At 34.2% G+C, this 20,620-nt stretch overlaps 1 protein-coding gene across 1 annotated transcript in view; it reads right to left on the bottom strand.

The window, feature by feature from the left end:
- Positions 1-958: 958 nt before the first annotated feature.
- The window catches only part of RPGRIP1L (RPGRIP1 like), a 21,051-nt gene continuing 1,389 nt past the window's right edge, over positions 959-20,620 (bottom strand). Inside the window, 14 exon segments of the mRNA XM_019619684.2 lie at positions 959-1,265; positions 3,668-3,751; positions 4,258-4,472; positions 5,826-6,192; positions 8,195-8,346; positions 9,423-9,875; positions 10,774-10,891; positions 11,557-11,588; positions 11,591-11,735; positions 12,786-12,842; positions 13,045-13,151; positions 15,801-16,066; positions 18,630-18,703; positions 19,329-19,475. Coding sequence (XP_019475229.1) covers positions 1,023-1,265; positions 3,668-3,751; positions 4,258-4,472; positions 5,826-6,192; positions 8,195-8,346; positions 9,423-9,875; positions 10,774-10,891; positions 11,557-11,588; positions 11,591-11,735; positions 12,786-12,842; positions 13,045-13,151; positions 15,801-16,066; positions 18,630-18,703; positions 19,329-19,475 — 2,460 coding nt within the window. The 3' untranslated portion in view covers positions 959-1,022.

Here is a 20,620-nt window from a genome sequence, read left to right as displayed (position 1 = left end):
ACTAAACTAAAAAAAAAAAAAAAATTGTTTTAAAAAAAAAAAAACACTGTCTGCAGTGAACCTGAGATTTGCTGGAAAACATGATAGTGATATATTAGCTACTCCTAATAAACACTGTACAATAGTGTCCATTAAAGCACTTCCTTGTGGAAGGCAGGAGTGGCAAGCTGACAACCTATTAAGTGGACTACATTGTTGTTGTTGTTCTTATTTTCTAAAAAAATATGAACATTTCCAAGATTAAAGTTGTTAAGTACAATGATAGAAGTCCTGTGAGGAACTTATGTATAAATATCAGTTAGTTTAATAAAGGATATGGCCTGAATTTGTAGCTTTCCTATGATTAGCTTTAATACCATACACAGCCAAAGAATTACTCCTTTTTTCTTAAATCAAGTAATTCTGTAACACAGGTAGATTACTTTCTAGAGCCCCTCCTTTCAGGCCCCTCCTTTCTAAAATAAATTGCTTAAAAATGCAACAGGGATTCAACATCTTGATTTCCAATTTTACTAATGAATTCTTATGCAGAAGCTGTAAAGAACAATGTAAAATTTTAACATCCTGTTTGTTTCCCTATTTTATATATGGCTTATTTTACTAACACACAGGTTAGCTCAAAGGTGGAACAGAGTGATCCAGCTGTTATAATCTTGAAATAAATCTGCTTCTTAACAACTTTGTCACAGTTGTGATAAGGCACACTATCCTTTCACAGTCTGAAAGGGTTTCCAATATCAGCACCGGCTATTAGCTGCAGACAAGAGGAGCATATTCATTAAAACAGTCTTTATAACAATGTAGTTCTAAGAGAGAATATGAAGACATTCAAAATAGAAGCCAGCTTTCTCTTAATTTTTTATGAATCTGGGTCAGATACCAGATTTTTGCATTCAATTACAATACAGTTTCCATTTGGGATGAAAATAACACCACCATATCCACCACCCATCTACAGCTAAAAAGTACACCAGAATATCATTTCTGTCATGAACCTTCTCATAATGAGGCAGCTCCCACTGCTAGTAAGAAATGAGAGGAAAAAAAGAAAATGTAAGAGACAGATTTATTAAAGAAATACATAGCCACTTATTCCTACCTTCTGATTCCAGTTCTTCAGTTATTTCTATCTCATTTCCAGAGGTAACTGAGCCTTGGCCAGATAGCTGCTCTTCTGGCAAACATGAGTGGTCGTCTTCTTTCTCCTGTTGAAGTTCTTCATCAGTCTCCTTCACCTTAACATCTGCTAGACTTTCTTGTTTAACCTTACATATTACACGCAAAATAAGAATAAATAATATCATAAAACATATCTTGCAAGTTATGAAGGTTTAAAATGTGAAGAGTTGTCACTCACATTCATTATATATGTATATGCCTTATAAACAACAATATTGTTTTCAGTATAAGAAGCAACGAAAAGTTTTCATGTGCAGTAACAAATAAATGGTGCAGAAGACAGACAATTCTCAAACAAAAGAGAGGCAGTAAAAAAAAACATTTTGCTATACCACTGGAACCAAAAGCTTGCCAATTTCCCACAAGAATTTACTTTCACAATCAATTGGATTAATGCAGTATTTGACACTTTGCTCTTAGAATGCTATGTGTTCAGCAATATTCCAAAGTCACTACATTTCTGCTTCATTTCCCACTCCATTAAGTGATGATAATTTTTTAAATCAAAGACAAAAGCTTTATCCAGACATAGAATGAAATGAGTAGATATGCCTGCCTTTCTAATGACCAAAAAGAAAAGTCACAAGAAGGGATCACTTTTTTCCCTTCATATTTCACGTCTGACTTAAGAGATATTCCATAATGATAGCACAGTTTTTAATGTATGACTGATGACATAATGTAGATATGGAATTCAAAGGCAACATATTAGAAAGAACTGCAAAAATGGAATAATTTCATACCTCCAATGCATTTGGACCTGTTGGATACTACATAATTAAAAAAAAAATATAGGTATGAATTTACTGGTGGAGAAATATTTAGACAGGAAATTACATTCTCCTTTGCTTCTCTGCATTAGTATTACTGTTTCTACTTTCTGCTACAGCTTCCACCTAAGACACTGGAGACTTCTTACAAATGGTTTGGGACTTCAATGTGAGACAAATCATTTATCCAATTTTTAGTAAACCCTCTTTCCCCATAATTACTTGCTTAAGATCATAGAATTATTTGAGTTGGAAGGAATCCTTTCAAGGTCATTTAAGTCCAACTCCCCTACAATGATCAGGGACATCTACAGATACAGGTTGCTTAGCCTGATCTTGAATGCCTCCAAGGATAGGGCATTCAGCACTTCTCTGGACAATCTGTTCCAGCATCTCTCCATCCTTATGATACAAAACCTTTCCCTTATGTCCAGTGTAAATGTCCTCTGTTTTAGTTTGAAACTTTTTCCTCTCGTCCCATCGCAATAGACCCTGCTAAAGAATCTGTTCCCTTCTTTCTCACATGGTCCCCCTTTAGATACTTATCTGTTCCATTTGTCTTGCATGAATACATTCTTGCAGAGTCACCACAAGATTCAGACTTCAGAGAAAGTCCAAGTATTTCATGACTTAGTATTAACAGAACTCTTGTCTGTAACCAGCCATTGAGATTCGCATTTTTAAAGCCAGGACAGTTGCCCACCCATTAATGAACAACTCTTGCTAAAGATCAAATAGCTAAATTTCTGCCTTAGACAACTATGCTTTGTGAAAAATTATCCAATTTTAAGAGGCTGCTGTTCAGACAGCTGAAGGTGTTGTGCCTGTAACTATACATCTGACATCTCAGTTGATTTCTCTCATATTGTACTTCATTCATATTTCTAGTCTGTGATATAAAGCTCAGAACAAAGCTCTAGTCATAGTAAACTAAGCAATAGCAGAAAGAGCTGTGAATTGAAAATGTATGTTACAACTGAAAAATAAATCCAATCAAAGTATTTGCAAATAGAAAAAAATCTTCACAGCTAGTTTTTAAGAATGCATAAGTTATTTGCAACGTAATACTAACAAAAATATCATAACATTTTATCATTAGCTGTTAGAGAACCAACCATGAATTACAGGATTTGATTAATACAGTGTCTAGCTAAAAATCAAATAAAAATTTAAACCACGTTTCAGTTACTTCCATGCAGATCCTTTTAGAGTACAGAAGGATGTGCAAAAGACACTTTATTCCATGTCTTGAAATATAATTGTTTCTATAGCATGTGTAGCTGCAGCTGATAAAACTTGTGCAGGAGTGACTATGAATGGTGTCAAATTTTGTATCCCATTGGTACAACACTACAAATTGGTTTCAATCAACTTAATTTCTACAGTCACTTATATGTTTGTGTGAGTGCTTAATTAATTAAAGTCATTTTAATAACCTGGAGAGCTAAGAAACAGTGCAGAGACTGTTCATCAGTCCTGTGGGAATCTGTTCTAAACCCATGAAAATGGAAGCTCAAAAGCTGTGGAAGACAGCAAACAATTTTGAGGGAGCCTGTATTGTTTTCCATCTATGCAGTACTACATTATCATTTACTGCCTTGGACATACCACTTTTTTTAGCTGACTGTTCTCAATTACAAGCTCTGCAGTTTGCGCACACTGTGACCTAAGAAGGTCTCCTTGCTTCAATATGCACAAAGACAATACATTAAACTTACTGTCACCTGTACTGAACTGGCATTCACAAATGACACTTTCTTGTCTGTTGGAGCTGTACGGCGTCTTGGTTTCGGTATGGGGACCTATCATACAAAAATAAAGGTGAAGTTCATTTATTGGCATATTTGAATCATCTTGAGTAAATTCTGAGGGACTCTAATTTTTCATTTTATACAAATGAAATGGTCCTAACTTCAATTCTAAATAGGAGAGATGATGTAGTCTTTCTTCGAATAACTTCCCCAAAAATTGAGATCTCTTTCAGAATTAAGCCACAAATGAGCGTAACACTCTACAGAACATCTATGGAATGCAAAATGAGTTCCATGTGAGAAATTATTGTAGGACTATACTAAGCAGTATCATATATCTGACAGAATGAGTTATTACTGCTTATCTTCAGAAAGTACTGAATACAAGAAGGATTTTACTTCCCAATGGAAGTCCAAGATAGAAGTTACATGAAGCATTTGTACTATGCATTGTCTTACAGTAAGGACAAACCCTGGTCATCAGAGAAGATCTAAGTGATCTGCTGTAGTAGGTCTTTCGTATCTCTTAGCTTCTTGAAGTTTGTTAAATTACTTACTGTCACTAATGAAGTTAAAGAAGGAGAGAAGGTTGGAGGTTGCGTTTCCTGTTCTGAAAGTAATTTAGGTGCCACTGATTTCTTATTTTGAATGTAATTCTCCGAGTCTAAAGCCGCTGCGGCTCCACTTGGTGGTAGGTAGGCAAACTTCCACTTTAACACAACTCTGATAGCACCTGTAACTCTTCTTTCAGAATCTGTTATTTCAAATGTACCTGACAACAAGTAGTAAATTTCATCTGAATAGGTTGCATACAGTGAATTGCAGTGCAAAGCAAAACATTATTCAAGCACAACAGTTTTTGCAGTCCTCATTTTAGAAAGTATTTCATTATTGGAATAAAGCCAAAATATTGTGTTTTTTAGAGTGACGTATACCCAATGCAATATTGAAGATATTCGGAAAGACAGGATTTAGAATGAACAGGACTACTGTATCCTTTTAGAATGTCTTGTAGGTTCTCGGGTAACCTAATACAAGATAAGTAATTCTTACTAACATGGTTCAAAATTTCTAACTTAAACATTCTCATTTTCTACTAATACTTATTTTTGTTAAATAAATAAATTGATTTTTAAAATCTATCCATTGCTAAATATTTACCAAAGAAGAAACATTAAATTCTCTTGGAATTTTTCACCTATTTTCCCTTTCTGTGAAGGTAATTATAAATTACATTTTACAGTAATCATATCGTAAAATTTTCAATAAACAACTCCATATGCATCTAATAGTTGGAAATAAAAAAAATCATTAAGTAGGTTTTGTATGATATATACCACAGCAAATTTGTAAATGATATTAATTTGTGGGTGAAGACAGAGCTGCTTTCACACAGAATGGAAAAATAGGCCTGACAGTCATGAAGTTCAACGATAGCAAATGCAAAGTCCTGCATCTGCCCCAGAATATCTTCAAGAAGCATTAGAGGCTGGGGGTTGATAAGCAACAAGCAGCCTTCCTTGCAAAAAAAAAAAACAACTGGTCCTGTTTTGAGAAACTTAATAGGAGCCAGTAAAGCTGTATTTTTGCAACAATGAAGGCCAACTGCACTCTAGATTCTATCAGCCAGAATGCAGCCAGCAGGTCCAGAGGAGTTTCTTACTCTATTTAACATCTATGAGATGGCATCTGGAATACTGTGGCCTCTCCTGCACAAGAACAGACATTGACACATTTGAGCAAATCAATTGGAGGACTTCCATGAAATTCAGGGAGTTGGAGCATATGACATAGAAGAGTCTCAAAGAAGTGGATTTGCTTGGCCTTCAGAAAAGGCAGCTCTGTCTACAGCCACTACTTGTAGAATGCAGAAAAGATGGAACCATGGGCGCACAGCAGGAAGAGGAGAGCCAACAGATAAGTTGAAATATCAGAAGGAAAATGTGCTTTTTGTTTTTTCCCAATCACAGAGGAAGTCAAACATTGAAACAAGTGTCAACCTCAAAGTAGATCTCTATTCTTTGAGATACTCCAAATTTAACTAGGCAAAGTTCTAAAGATATTTAAAAGATATATTAAACAACAAGTGAAGATTTTGTTAGGTTTGAAGAGATCAAATTCTTACCTGAGATAGATCTGTTAGATGCTAAGGGAATAAGAGGCACGTTGGCTTTCCCTAAATAGCCATCTTCTTCCATTTCAGTATCATCAAATACGTAAAATGTTAAGGATTCCCATTTCAAGTATTGGTCTAACTCTGCAGTCATCGGCATTTGGAAACACATATAGTCATCTATTTCTGGGTTGCTGCTGCTAGGAATGATGCGAGTATCATGGTATGCAAAATCGAAAAACTTGTAAACAACATACGAATTTGGCTGAAGATGTTTCTTTTGGGACTGCAGACGGTTACAACATTTTATTGTAACAAGGAGTTCATTTAAATCGCCATCTGTTGAAGTGCTGACTTGGGCAGTTCTGGGAATTGGCTGCTTTATATGAAAAAGAAGTTCAATTTAAAAATTAGAATTCTTATGTTGGCATACTAAGAAATACATACATAGAATAAATAATTTATCTAGATGACAACCCAACTACTGTTTAACTTTCTATGCCAAAATCTAATTAGTTCCATAAATTCAACTACAACCCTCTTCGATTGAAGGTGTAAGGATTAATCCTTTCAAGAATGTGATTATTTGCCTAATTCTTCTAAAATACTGTGACCTATTTGCCATTTGATTATCATAGTAGCAAAGTATTAAGGATGATTCACAACCAGTGCCACTTTAAAACTATGGATTCTGATTTTGAAAGCTACTCTGTGTCAAGACAAAAAGAACTGTAGTTCTTTATATATGTACTGTTCAATAATTAAAATAGCACAGCAGATTTGCCTTCCCTTTTTCTTTCTCCAAAACCTTTATATTAACAAAGAAATGACAAAAACAGAAATCAGCACACAAAGAGCAAAAATACATGTTTAAATTGGAATAAGAAAATTAATAAAAATTAAAGAACAGCATAAAAGCCCAAATAATACAACTGTCTTTAAAGAAGCAATCCTCAACTACATTCACCTCATAAGGCTCTGCTTTCTTTTATGGTAATGTGTCACAGCTAATTTCATTCACTGTATGTGATTATCTTGCTTATGGAACTCAGAGTTCTGTCTTGTGATATTTGGGGGAACACGAATCAATTTGATTTTGCATGATAAAATGGTAAATATTTTATTAAATAATCCACAATGAAATTGGTAGAGACAGTCAATCATGACAGTTTCAGATACTCCTGAATATGTAACATTAGGACTATTATTTCTAGCTACAAACAGAATTGGGAAAAAAAGAGTCTTTATAGCAGTTTATGTACAGTTCATGTTTCCATGATTTCTGCCACTCATGAGGGACAAAGTTTTATATTGATATGTTTAACAAGTGAAAGCCTAAATTTTGGAACACACAACTGAAGGTATTTCTGCAGATCCAGACTAATAGAATCTGTAACATAATGTAACCAGCTGTGCCATTTCTACATGACTTTCAGTTTCTGCTATGAAGCATCTCTGAGAACTGCAGTGTTTCAAACATCTACTTTAAAAGTTGTTCATTTCTGCAATTTCTCCTGTTCTATTTTCTCTTTAACAACCAGTATATTTCCATTGCTTGAATTTCCAGTTTTAGAATAATTACAACAAAACGCTCTGTTCCATGTGCCTTATCTTCCATCCGTGTTTAGATTAGTAACATAGCTAAAAATAACAATAAAAAAATAGAGAAAACTACAGATTTGAGCATTTAACAACGGCCAGATTATAGGAGTTAAAAACACCTTTGAGTAAAAACTGATTTAAAGCAAATGTTACATTGTTGTCAAGCCCAAAGATACTCTAAAAATATCTACACTGACCCTTCACAGAATTTGTACATCATAGTTCCCAGCATACATTACGGACTTGGTACAGATTTTGGTTTAATATAAACTCACACGGTTGTATAGTAAAAAACATTGAAGTCATGCTAGACAGAGTTGTTTTTATCAATCAGTTTAGCAAATAAATCACTGCCACATAAAGCTTTATATTATGATAATTCTCTTCATCGAGTAATAAATGAAATACAAATAAATAGTGAAGTTATCTCAATGCCAATGTATGCAAACGTTATGAACTTTTAAAACTTTCTGAACAATTGCTTCATCTATAATAGCTCACTGAGACCTGGCTGGTTTAACATCTCATAATCCACTATGATACAATGTAAATGAAATCTGGCTTTTACAGGTTACGAAAAATAGATACAATATTTACATAATAATTTCAAATATTCTAGTGACAGAATCTATAAAAGTAAGCAACTGAAGTTTAAGCAAAACTCCAATTCAGCTGTGCCAATGTGGAAAAAAGAAAATGCAACGGGGAAAAAAATAATCAAAGAGTTTATTATGTAATACAATTTGTAGTACAATTATGTAATACAAAACCAAGCATACCTGGAATGATGATTCGTGTTCCCTCAAATTGGGTGTTATATACCCTCGAGCTTTAGACTTCTCTTTGTAAAGACCAATGGATCGATCCATAGGAGCTCGTAACCGGATCCAGTATTCCAAAGTACCAAAATCTTCGATGTTTCCATTCACTCCTAAGGAAAGATGGGATCACACTTTCACTTCATCTTAAAAGGACTTCAAAACAATGATTTAAATTAAAAGAAACAACAACAACACATCCCAAAGCCAAACCAATACCCCATTGTAGATGCTATTATTTGAAGTATCTTCTAGTGTAACCAGACCATTTCTGCCCTTTCGATGCTTTCTGAGTATTAATTATAAGCAGACCTCTTACCTCTTCAGACTTAACAGTTGTAACTACAACAACCATAATTTCTTCTGTTATATATAGATGAAGGATGAGGGTAGATAACTATGACATTTGGGCCACGTATCAAGCACTGATATTTGATAGTCTTATGAAGCAGAAACATTTTAGTTTTTCATGTATATTACACTAATCAGAGAAATTATATATGTGAGAGTAAAACAATTTAGTTTCATTTAAGTTCATTACAAGACCTGATTGAAAGTATTTTTTCATAGTTAAGTAAGTAGGGCCACCTTGTATAAATAATGGTCTTAGAGAATGAAGGAAGCCTGCATTAAACAACTAAACCACAAATAATATATAAAACAATAATGAAAAATGAAAAAGAATGTCAGATTTTGGAAATCTTCTCTGCAGTGTTCATAGAAAAACTGTGAAATATTAATAGTAAAACAGTGCAAACAAGAACTTTGCTCTAACTACTTTTCTCCATGCTGTTATCATATAATTATATTGAGAAAGGTAATACTGTCTTAATAAAACCACCTTTACTTACGTAATTACACTTGGTAAGTAACTTCTATACAAGACAAAGAATCTCCTGCTATTTCAAGACAAGATTCTCTAACGCTATTTTCAGCATGTAGTAAACTTCTAATATGTCACATTAGATCATTTTATTAATGTCATCTTTGTACTCATTGATTATTGGGAAAATTGTACCTGTTTTAAGAGCTAGAATCAACAAGAAATGCTGCACATCCAATGTAAAATTTTTTTTTAATCCATTCCTTTTTCTTTTTTAATAGCAATACATAAATTAATTGTTGGTCAAATATAGATTACTGGTCACATTATCACACCAAACAAAATACTTTTTCATATGTTAATTACCAACTAAATCTTCCGTGCTGTAGATCCTCCCATTCTGTTCCAGAGTTTCATGGAGTGCCACCTGGCATGCTGCAACTACTTCATGATCTGTGCCATATGCATGATGAACCTCAAGAGTGACACTGTTACTCTTTATGTAGTGCAAGAAGCAGTCATCAATCTCTACAAGATACTGAGAAGTAAAGTCATATGACTGGGTATTTCCATGCAAAACAGGAGTTGTTTGAAGTTCGAAGTCATAAAACGCAAAAGAACAAAAAGTTGCAGGTTCATGGTCACCAAAAGCATGCACAGCTGCAGAAGAGAAGATCACTCTGCTGATGTGAATTTCAAAAAGGCCCTCTCCTCTTTCTAAATGTAGAGTTGCATCAAATTTATTGACTGGATTGCCTGGCAGTATTTCTGGTCTGGATTTGTACTGTTTAGTATCATAGACAACATCTCTCAGTTGGGCTGCAATAAATAAAATGGGAGTTACAGTATGACTGTTTAAAAATCAGATATAATTCATGCTTGCTCAGAGAAGTATAATTCAATTACATTAGCAATATTAAATTCTTAAATAAAAACAAAACAACAAACAACCAACACACATTGCACACTTCAAATCAGACATCCATGGTTAGCTTAGCATGCTCAAAACTTACACAATGCAGTTGCATCAGTATAACACAGATTGCTAGAAATTAATAACAGTAAAAAAGCCAAAATGCAGAAGCTTTATATGATGATCAAAGTAAGTATTTTTATGCTAAAATTTAGCAGAGACTTAAGATGTGTATTTTTGAAAGGTTGAACTACAAATGATATTACGTGCTGAGGAAAGAACAAATAAATGCTTACGGAATTAAGACATAAATCATCACGCAGTCCTTTAGCACAGAACATGCAACTTGGAGACAAAATACGATGAATGTTGTTACATTAAGCTTTGTAAGTTATCCCATTTCGGGCTTCCATTTACTATTTATACTATACAATAAGGTCATTAAAACATAATTTCAAATTCATGATGTTAAAATATTCTGTAGGCCTATTATGCCATAACTTTGAGAATTTGTGCAACATACAAAAAGTTACATAATTACTGAATAGCAAAATTAAAAATTTGACCACACATAGGTAATTTAGCAATCTACCTTTGGCCACTCGTGCTGCAACAGTTGCAGCATAAAGCACCCTCTTAACTTTTATTTAATAAGTAACAAGTCAATAAAACACCATATAGATAGCGGGCTAGGGAGAACCTGATCTTTCTGTTAGTTTTAACAATTACAAGGTGGTTTCACCTGATGAATAAATTTGCAATCTAACAATAAAAAAATTGAAGGAAAATATGATTCAAAAATACCTTCAAGTTTTCTGATGCATTCAGCCCTAATATCAAGAAGATGAACATACTTTTCTATTTTTAACTCATAGCCTTTCTTTAGATTTTCCATCTTCTGTGACATTGCCTCAAATTCAGTCTGAAAAAAAATTACATGTGAAAAGGACCACTGAAGCATATCTACACTGATATTGTACATGCTTTTGGCTACAAAAGAGAAAATACAGTTAAGTTTAAGAATTTACGGTAAAGAAAAATAGCAAATTTTAATTCAACACCACAGCAATCAGTTCTAATTTTGGCAAAATCTAAAATCATTATTGAGGAAAACTGACTAGTGATTCATTCACAATAATATTCCTAATAGTTTCTGTAAAGATTGTATTATTTAAACTCGAATGGATCACATGAAAACCAAAATATCATCTGCAATAATCCAGCACAAGAAGCTGAAAGCAGAGCGTTCTGGAAAAGGAAGCTTCATAGATAAGTGTGCGTACTGTTTTTCCTGTGTGAGCCTGATAAGAGCTCTGAGATAATGCCATGAAGCCAAATGCGTAAGGGATCTAATCAAGGTGAGTCAAAAGACTGAAGTTACAGTCATTTGGATCTTGTGGTTTTTTAACATTTCTTTCAACATGAACAAATTTTGTGTTAGGTTACTTTGGAAAACAGACTGGCTTGGACAATGAATTTGGAAGCCTTAATTATGACTTCATTTTTTCCCAAGGAAACAAGTTCCAGTGCTACAAATATTAAAATGTTATCATCATGCTATCTACCACTATGAGTGGAGTTCAGTACCTGGTAACCTTTGTTAATCTTATGCTGTACATTAACATATTCCTTGTCTTTTCAAGTTCGTGCACTGCTTCCACATGTATTAATTGCAGCTTCTCCATGGAATGTTCCAAAGCTTCAGGGCTATCATCACCTTCTTTTTCCAAACATAAAAGGTCCCCATTCTGCTGCTGCTTTCGAACCTAGAGCAAATTTTAAAAATTACTAGAGAATTACTCTTGCAAAATATCTAGATGTTTTTGTGCCTAGTTTAATGTAACACTGAAAGAAGGACACATGGTAACCCAAAAAATAAAAATGCCATGGACCTGCACCCATCACAATTTTATTTAGTAATGTAAACTTCCAATTGTTGTACATTTCAAATGTATGTGATATTCAGAAGCTATCACTCTTCTCAGTCTAATACATTTACCTTTTATGTACTTGATAACTATGCTCCAGTGAATGCCCAAGCCTACATTACTGCTATTACTAATGCTGATGTTTTATTTTTGATCTTTTCCTTGCTCTACTTCTTTTGTCATCATTACAGAATTATTATTAGCTTTCAAGTAGCAGTAAGATTCTACTTATAGTAAACTTTATAAACTTCAGTAAACATGGTTTAAATTAAATGCAAGTCTTCAAGAACAGTGGAAACTTAAAGCACTCATTTCTTTCCTGCTCACTTTCAATTCAGTTCTGACAAAAAATAAAAATACAACTTATGAGCAAGAGAAAAAAAACAGCTTTTTCTATGTATTTCTCTGTTAGTAAACATAGAGAGGGTAACTAGTTAGCTATGAGGTTGCTCTAGCACTTTTTCAGAATTTAGAATATGCTCAAAACAAATTAAAGAATTAAAAAATGTTTTTAATCAACATTACAGGAAGAACAAGATGGTGTGATTGCTCATTTAAATGAGAAAGAGCAAGCTGTTCAGAAAACGCTTCAGAATCTGGTTTAAATTCCCCTTCCGTGTTATTGCAAATTCTACACAATTCTAGGTATGAAATCCCAGTGAAACTTTAAATTTCACCCTCACAATTCTCATCTTTCCTTTTACTTCACTGTAACTGAAAAATGACCCGTGCACACATATATGTGAGAAGCGTAAACTACTGCAGAAACAATCCAGCCCTTAAGAACCCAAGGCATTGTGTCCAAAACAGGTAATAGGAAATGGTATACCAAGAACTGAAACATTTTTAAAAATGAAGAAAAAAAAAAAAGAATTCTTTGCAAGTTACCTTTATGAGCGAGAGAGCTTCATTGACTTCTGACGCATCAACATCAACATCACATTCCTGAAAGAGAAATACTCAATGAAGAGGTGGTATCAGATGTGAATGAACACTGAAGAGACATATTCAAGATAACAAGATGCATTCTCACAAGACCACTAGACATGACATTTTGAATATTATTCTTTTACTTTCAAGAAGTATTTGCACTACAAATAAAGCACAGAATGTTTTTCTTAGCCGTTTTCTATAAAGAAGATTTTACCTTGGTCAAACAATTCATGCGATTTTTCAGTTCATCTAGCTCTTGCTTATTTTCCAGGTAGCGTGACTGCAGGTCTTTGTTCTCTTGCATCAGCCTTTCCTTTTGGTCTGAACATTGGGAAATAACAAAACATTGCTTAACTCAAAATAACTACAATAACAAAATAAGCTTGCTTTTTCATATTAATATATGCATAAAAAGTCACTGAAAGATGTAGAAACTAATTTATTTGGTACAGCGAAATCTTGTACTAGCAAACTAGGAGGGAGCTGGGTAGGAACCTGCTTAGATCTGGTAGATGTGTACAGATTAAAAAAAACAAAACATTCTTACTTTCATGAAGATTGAACTGACAGCATCAAAAATCTACATTTCGTATAATTCCAGACAGACCAATAAGCAAGGCTATATAGTATGACTTCACTGGGTTTTTGCTTTTGGGGAAGGTTGGGGAAGAGAAGAGAGAGTCTGAGTTCTCAGTCTGAATAACTAAACTCAATTTCACTCCTCAGTCAAAGATTGAAGAGATTTTCTACAAATACCCACTAATGCAGAGCTATTTCCATATTGACTTATCAGGAGCTACAAGAAGAAATTTGTCTCATGATAAAAAAAACTTCAGGATTAGAACAAATAATTTAACTACAACAGCATGCTTTCTTTCACACAGAAAAGTTTTAAAAGCACTGAAGTTTCTAAGGAACAAAAAGTACTTTCCTGTACACTCTCCTCCCTAGTTAAGCTCCTTATTCTCTCGAGAACAATGTATTTTCACCTTTTTTTTTCCTGCTGCATTTTTTATACAATGTATTGAAATACTGTGGATTCATATTCCAGATCAGAATGATAGAAACATTAACCGTCAGCTTGACAGGCAAGCATTAGCTGTTGTAATTCCCTTCTGCACTGGTGGGAGTTGATGGGTATAATATTACACACTTAGTTGAGAATATATACTATAGCTTTCAACAGATATTCCACAATATCATTTTAATGCTGGAATCTTTTCCCGTTGACCTTCAGGGCACGAAGCACAACTTCACTATTTTCACAGAATAGCTATTCAGTTTTGAGTATTGAACTCAGCAGGAAACAGGTGGCTGAAATACTAGTCTCAAGGGGTTGGACATGTTTCAAAAATTGACATCAGGTTAGTTTTAATTTTGCAGAGTTTATATATCAAATGACATCTTCACTAAAAATAAATCATTTGTAGAACCATTCATTGATCCTTTACACAGTAGCCTTCTCACCCACGTATGCTGGGAGTCCACAGGAGCCATTTTCAATTCAAATACAAACTAACCAGTAAAGCCTTAATTCTCTGCAGTCCCGAGAAAAAAGCAATGTATTTGTACATCTGAGAAGAAACTACACTAAGCTCTAAAAACAAAAAGCTAAAAATAATCAAATATATAAGAAAACAATTAAGTTTTTTGATAAATACAGCAGTGAGACAGGGGTGAGGGTGGTAACTTGTGGACTCTCAGAAGTAATATATTCAATGGCTGTTGGGTGGGGGGGTCTCTCACAGGAAGAAAAGAGTCTCTCATGCTGATGTTCTTTCTTTTTCCTACATTATAAACTGAGATCTGAGCTGGAGCTTTTTCCAGGAATGAGGAGGCAAGATATCCCTCTTCAAGCACTCTTATCAAATTGTCACCAATTTTCTGTCCACAGCAGCAATCTTAGTTCACTGTTTTTCTAACAATAGCCCCAGTTAAGGTTTTGTAGACATTTTTAATATGGCAAACTATTAAGGGTAAGCATGAGAGAAGTTCTGCACTAGTTCTAGGCATCCAGGTAGGACAAAAAGTAATTCAATTCTTCTGCTTTTAAAAATGATGTGCAGCGAAGACAGATACTCAGAAATATTAACACTGCTTAAGTTTTTCCAAAGACAAAAAATCCTAGACATGTAGACCCTGAATGGTGTTAGAAAATCTTCTTAAGCTGTAGCAAATTCAATGCAACAGAAACTGAAAACATTGTATACTGTTATCTATAAGCCCTGAAGTGCCAATTTTGGGAAGGGCTTGTAAAGATAATCATACAAACTACTTACAAGTTGTCCCACTTCATTCTATTAGATTGATCACAAGTGTGCTACCTCTTAAAAATACACACTTAAGGAAAAAATCTGTAGAGTATTTGGTTTACTTCCTGTCCATTCTCTTTCTCTAAATTTCTTGTTGGCACAGTATATCACAACACTGAGATAAAAGATTGCTAGGTCCTAAAGATTCACTGAGTTGTTCTACATCACAGGAAAAGCACATATGAAATCATATTTTGAGAAGAACAAGCCTGTTTTACTGTAAATGTACACAACTGTGAATAAAAATGTGTGTACACTCAAAATACAAAAAAACCTAAATTCACTAAATTGAAAGGTCTATATAGATTTCATGTACCTTTGCAAAATAAATGAATTTAGACTAGTGGCTTAAAATTGGAGAAATACTGTTTTCTTGCCTATAAGATTTTTTTCATTTAGAGGTGAATAAGGGGGAAATATTGACCCACTGAAGAATTCATGCAACAGGAGTTTAAGAATCTTCATTCAACACATAACCTGTATCGAGTCAATTTCTGTACTAAGGACAGTCATAACTTAAGCACGCTTTTCCATGTACTTGTAAAAGTCAGCTTTGAAACCACCACTACTAAGAAACTACATTTTTCTGCAGAATATATCCATACTCCAACACCAGAGAAATTCACATCACGAAAAAACAGTTATTTCAGAAATGTACCTGTTTCTACTTTGAGTTTGTCAAGGATTTCATCTTTCTCTGCTAAACTAGACTTGATAGCAGTCTCTAGTTTGTCTTTCTCTGCTAAACTAGACTTGATAGCAGTCTCTAGTTTGTCTTTCTCTGCTAAACTAGCCTTGATAGCAGTCTCTAGTTCGTCTTTCTCTGCTAAACTAGACTTGATAGCAGTCTCTAGTTCAGCAATTCGCAGTTTCAGTTGCTCTTCCTTTAATTTCCACTCCTGTTCACGGGTCACACTGAAGACACTGCAATAAAACATGTGGCATATGAAGAACTTTTCAAAATCAACTTCAACAGAAAATAATAAAGAAGAAAGCTTTTTGTGGCACAGAGACCGCTGTCATCATGTCTTAGGAATTAAGTAAACATATGCTGGTCTGCTGCTGTTGAAACCAAGGCGCCTTTCTCAGGCTGTGGTTAAAAAACATGAAAGAGTTTGTGGGATGAGCAAAGGAACTGGCCTTAATTTAGAGCTCCAAAGTCAGAAAAGTTGGCAACACGCAGCATTTGTGGGACTAGAGAAGGAATTCAGATGCGTATTCCAGAGTAATCCACAGCTTCAAACCTCAGCAACTGACAACTAACAAAACCATTCTTTCCGCATACAAAACCTCTTAATGCAGAGAACTAGGATCACCCACCTGATTTCTTTTAAATCTGTGAAAGATGCAGAGCCTAACGTCAGTTGCCTGTTCAAAGAAACGTTGACCACAAAGTGACAACAGCTTTCTCATAATGTAGAACAACAATTCTGATACCGATTAAGAAATAGTAAGTAATCTTTCTTCCACTTAAAGAAATAAAAAACTGAGATGGGCAGATATTTGAATAATTATTTTTCCTGTAACACATTATTTACTTGTAAACTACCAATCTGGGCATAGTAAGGATTGCACAGACACAGAATCAGAACTGCTGAAACCACAACAAAATGTGCAGTTAAGACTGAAATATAAGTAAAGACCTAATTTACAGTACAACTCCCAGTGGGTAAGAAGACATAGTAATGCACTGTGTTTTCTTGTAATTTATACATTGAGTACTATGGTCTTCATGTTATTATTATCCAGTAGTTGCATTATTGACCAGAAAAATGCCCTTCATCTTAAAAACAGTCATAAAGCAGTTTACTGACTTGTGTTCTGTGAAAAATCAGGAATGGTATTCATGAATAAATGAGTTCTCTCCACTATGCACTTTGGTGAAGCTGTCTGGTTAAAAAAGTAACTCTTCTTTTTGTACTTTTGACATTTAGCTATCCACCAATCTATCTATTGATCTATCTATTCCAGAATTTCATATAACAAAAGCCACAACTGGAAAAAAAGAAACAAAGAAAGAGAAGAAAGAAATAGGGCAGAAGGGACAGTCCACATAGTTTGGAAGACTGTACATGCTGACTGAATAGCAACTGCCAGTTTTGAGGGCAATGACTACACAAAGTGGTTGTGAGTACATAAAAATGAATTTATACCTACAGTATATTTGAAGAATGACTTGAAGATTAAAGAAAAAATATAGTATGAATTCTCAGCTCCAACACCTTTAGCAAGAGTTTACATTCTCGACTCCCAGTCTTCATAAAAATACTTTCATCATTCCCTAAATTCTTTTTCTCAACCCGTATCTAATCTCACCTATTTTTTGACACAGTTCTCTAAATACGTACTATCTTACAGGTTGATAGTGCCTTTCACAGCATGTGTGAACTTAACCAATGATGCCAGGTCCTACAATAACGCATACTTAACTTTGCTGTGCCATAGTTTTGAACACAGTATGCAGTAAATACAATGCACAGAACCCACAATCACTTTGGTAGGTAATATTACACAGCTACAGAAAAGACAGCATGGTATACAATTACTTAGACTTACCACTCTTCTAAGTGTGACTGGCTTTGATAAAGAAAGAATAAAACTTAGCAAGACAAGATACAAATTACCTTTAGATTTCAAACTTTTAAAATTTTTGAGTTTTAGTGACCACTGTGTCTAGTTATACATGCATTCAATATCTTTATGTACTATTATTTCACATAAATATGCAGTTTTTCAAAATACTTCAGTTTTTCAAAAGATTATGTTGTCAGAAAAATAAGTAACACAGTAACGTTATTTTCTGATAGTAGTTCAGCATTTAGATATTTAAATGAACATCAGTTTTGGCAAGAAGCCTATATAATGCTAATATTCATATCCCTTTGAACAGAGCCCACTTCTGCTGTTTTCTCCCTTTGAATTTTAGGATTACTGTTACTTGAATTCATGTGCAATTTCTTTTCACAGTTACTGTATTTCACTGGAGACAGAGCCATCTGGGTAACTATAAATGGTCAACCACATCTGGCACCGCTTCCTTTGGAGAGGGTTTAAGCATTTCTAGATTTGCATTACAAGGTCATATGAAAACAATTCCTCCCAATCTTTAATCCAAATGAATTGTTTTCTTGGATAGTGACTACATAATAAGAGTCAACTGACAAATTCATACTTGTTCTTTGTAAACTTTTCAGATCTAATTTTCAGTCTTGGCCTTGGCAAAATTCCCATCAACTTTGAAGGGAACTCCCAATAGAATGACATTTCCAAGAAAAGGGCTTGGTCTTTCACTGCCCTTGTAAAAAAACAAACAAACAAAAAACAACATTATAAAAAAAAAAAACACAAGAAAACATTAATAACCTGGCACCTGTGGACACTGGCCTACCCACAGCAGGCAACAGGTATGCTCTAATATGTTTGCATTGTTCTAACTGGTATCAGAAAAAGTTGTCCATTAAACAGCAGATTTAGTGAAATGATTTACCTGTTTGATAGCTTGTCATAGCTTTCCTTCAAGAGTTCCTTCTCTTGCTCTAGATCATTTATTCTTTCCTGTAACTAAAATGAAGAAGAAAATTTCAAACACAAAAAGATAGTAAAGAAATAGCAAACAGTAAACTGTAAGAATTTAAAAAGATGATTACTTAAAACTTCATAAGTACTGTCAGGAAGTCCTACTAGTCTTCTTCATACAACCCCGCCTAATAAGCTTCAAAATACTTCAAAAACTTTTTTTCCACCACATCACAGGCTCTCTCATAATCCTCATATGAGGTTGAGACTCCGCATGCATGAGCTGAAGAACAACAGTATCTAGTTGTTTTTTTTTTTGCAGTAGAAATCTTTAATTCAGTAAATAAATAGCAAAATATGATCAACAAGTTAAGTATTATGATTGTTTCTCCACTTATTTAGTATTAGAATTGATAATGAAATTCTGTGCTTTTCTTCAATGTCCAAACACTGGTGCAGTGATTACATAGCTTGGCTGACAAGTATGGTTTGCAACTTTTATGAAACGCAAGCAGCAACCATGGGATTTTCTCTCCAATGTGTTAAGTTGTGTGTATAATCAGGTCGTATGTTCGGAAAGTCTATTTACCCTTCAGCAATGAAAAGGTAGTGTCTCTTATCTATGTATATCAGCCAAAGCAGATTCTAGCTCTCTTGGACACAATCTCACCTCCTCTGTCCTTTGCTTGGTAATAGTCACTGACTGCAATTCTTTTTTAAGACGAAGGCACTCTAACCGCTCCTCTTTAAGCTGGAGATTCAGCTCATCACTTTTTGCTACTAACAAATCATGGCTAGTCTTCAAATTCCTATGGTTCTACGAAAAAAAAGAAGAAAATCATGGGGAGGTGGAGTCAAAGAAAATCACTCAGTGTTACAATACTGCATATTCTATCAGTGTTCTCTCATGGCAGCATTCTCAACATGGTCAATAGGAGACACTCTTGAACCAAGAAACTGGAAAAAAATTCAATTACGCATGGCCAAGAGAAGGTAGCATTCTTGTTGCTTTCATGAACGTTAACCCCCCTGTTTAGTCATAATGAAAAGAACCAAGATATACATCTGTTAAACAATTAAAAGATTTTGCTGTGGTTACAGTGGTTAGACATGCTGACCAAAAACACTGCAGTAGCAAGCAAAAATGAATGCTGACCACAGTTATGTTAATCACAGAACTTGCTGCAGATCTGTTAACCCTTAGCTGTAGATACATAAGTGTTTCATAATCCCAATATACTAGGCTGTATTTCTTCACTAGCAGTAATTTAATAAAGAACTTGTGATGTCTTTTACATTTTAGTTTAGTCTATTTGTTAATATTAGGGCACATTTAACCAATTTTTATATTAAATGAAGGATACTGATAGAAACTCTACTTCCAGAATATTAGTTAATGTTACAATGTCTGCATTTCATAATGCTTTAATAATACCTCATAAAATATTTTCATGTAAAACACATTCGAATTATGACTTGGGGAAAAAAAGCCTAAAAGCCAATCTCCTGTTTAATAAAATGACTATATGACAAATACATGTATAGGAATAGATAATGTTCAATGGTTATATACAAAAAACTGTAACCTTCATGTTTTCCTTAAAATATTCCTAGAAAGTAATTAAATGAAGAAGTTGAGTGCAAATCCAATGCAAATTGTTTAGCTTCATATGAAATACAAATAGCTAGAAAGAAACAAGACCACAGAAAACCCAATCAATGACCATATCTTTGGCCTCTCACATCTCATTTCTACATAAGAACAATCAGAAGGAGAACAAACAATAGTAGCAGACTGTCATATTCCAGAGAGAGATAAAGCATATCACTCATCAATTTTTAATAGTCCTTCTTTAGTGCTTCTCTTGCTCTGTCCTATATCTGTGAACTGTCTTTCAATAACTTTAAAAAATGGCAGCTTAAAAATCAGTCTTCTACAGCTTTTCTCACTTCTCTCCTTTT

Source organism: Meleagris gallopavo, chromosome 13, assembly GCF_000146605.3.
Source record: "Meleagris gallopavo isolate NT-WF06-2002-E0010 breed Aviagen turkey brand Nicholas breeding stock chromosome 13, Turkey_5.1, whole genome shotgun sequence".
Lineage (NCBI taxonomy): Eukaryota > Metazoa > Chordata > Aves > Galliformes > Phasianidae > Meleagris > Meleagris gallopavo.
This window is presented reverse-complemented; position numbering and strand designations above follow the sequence as displayed.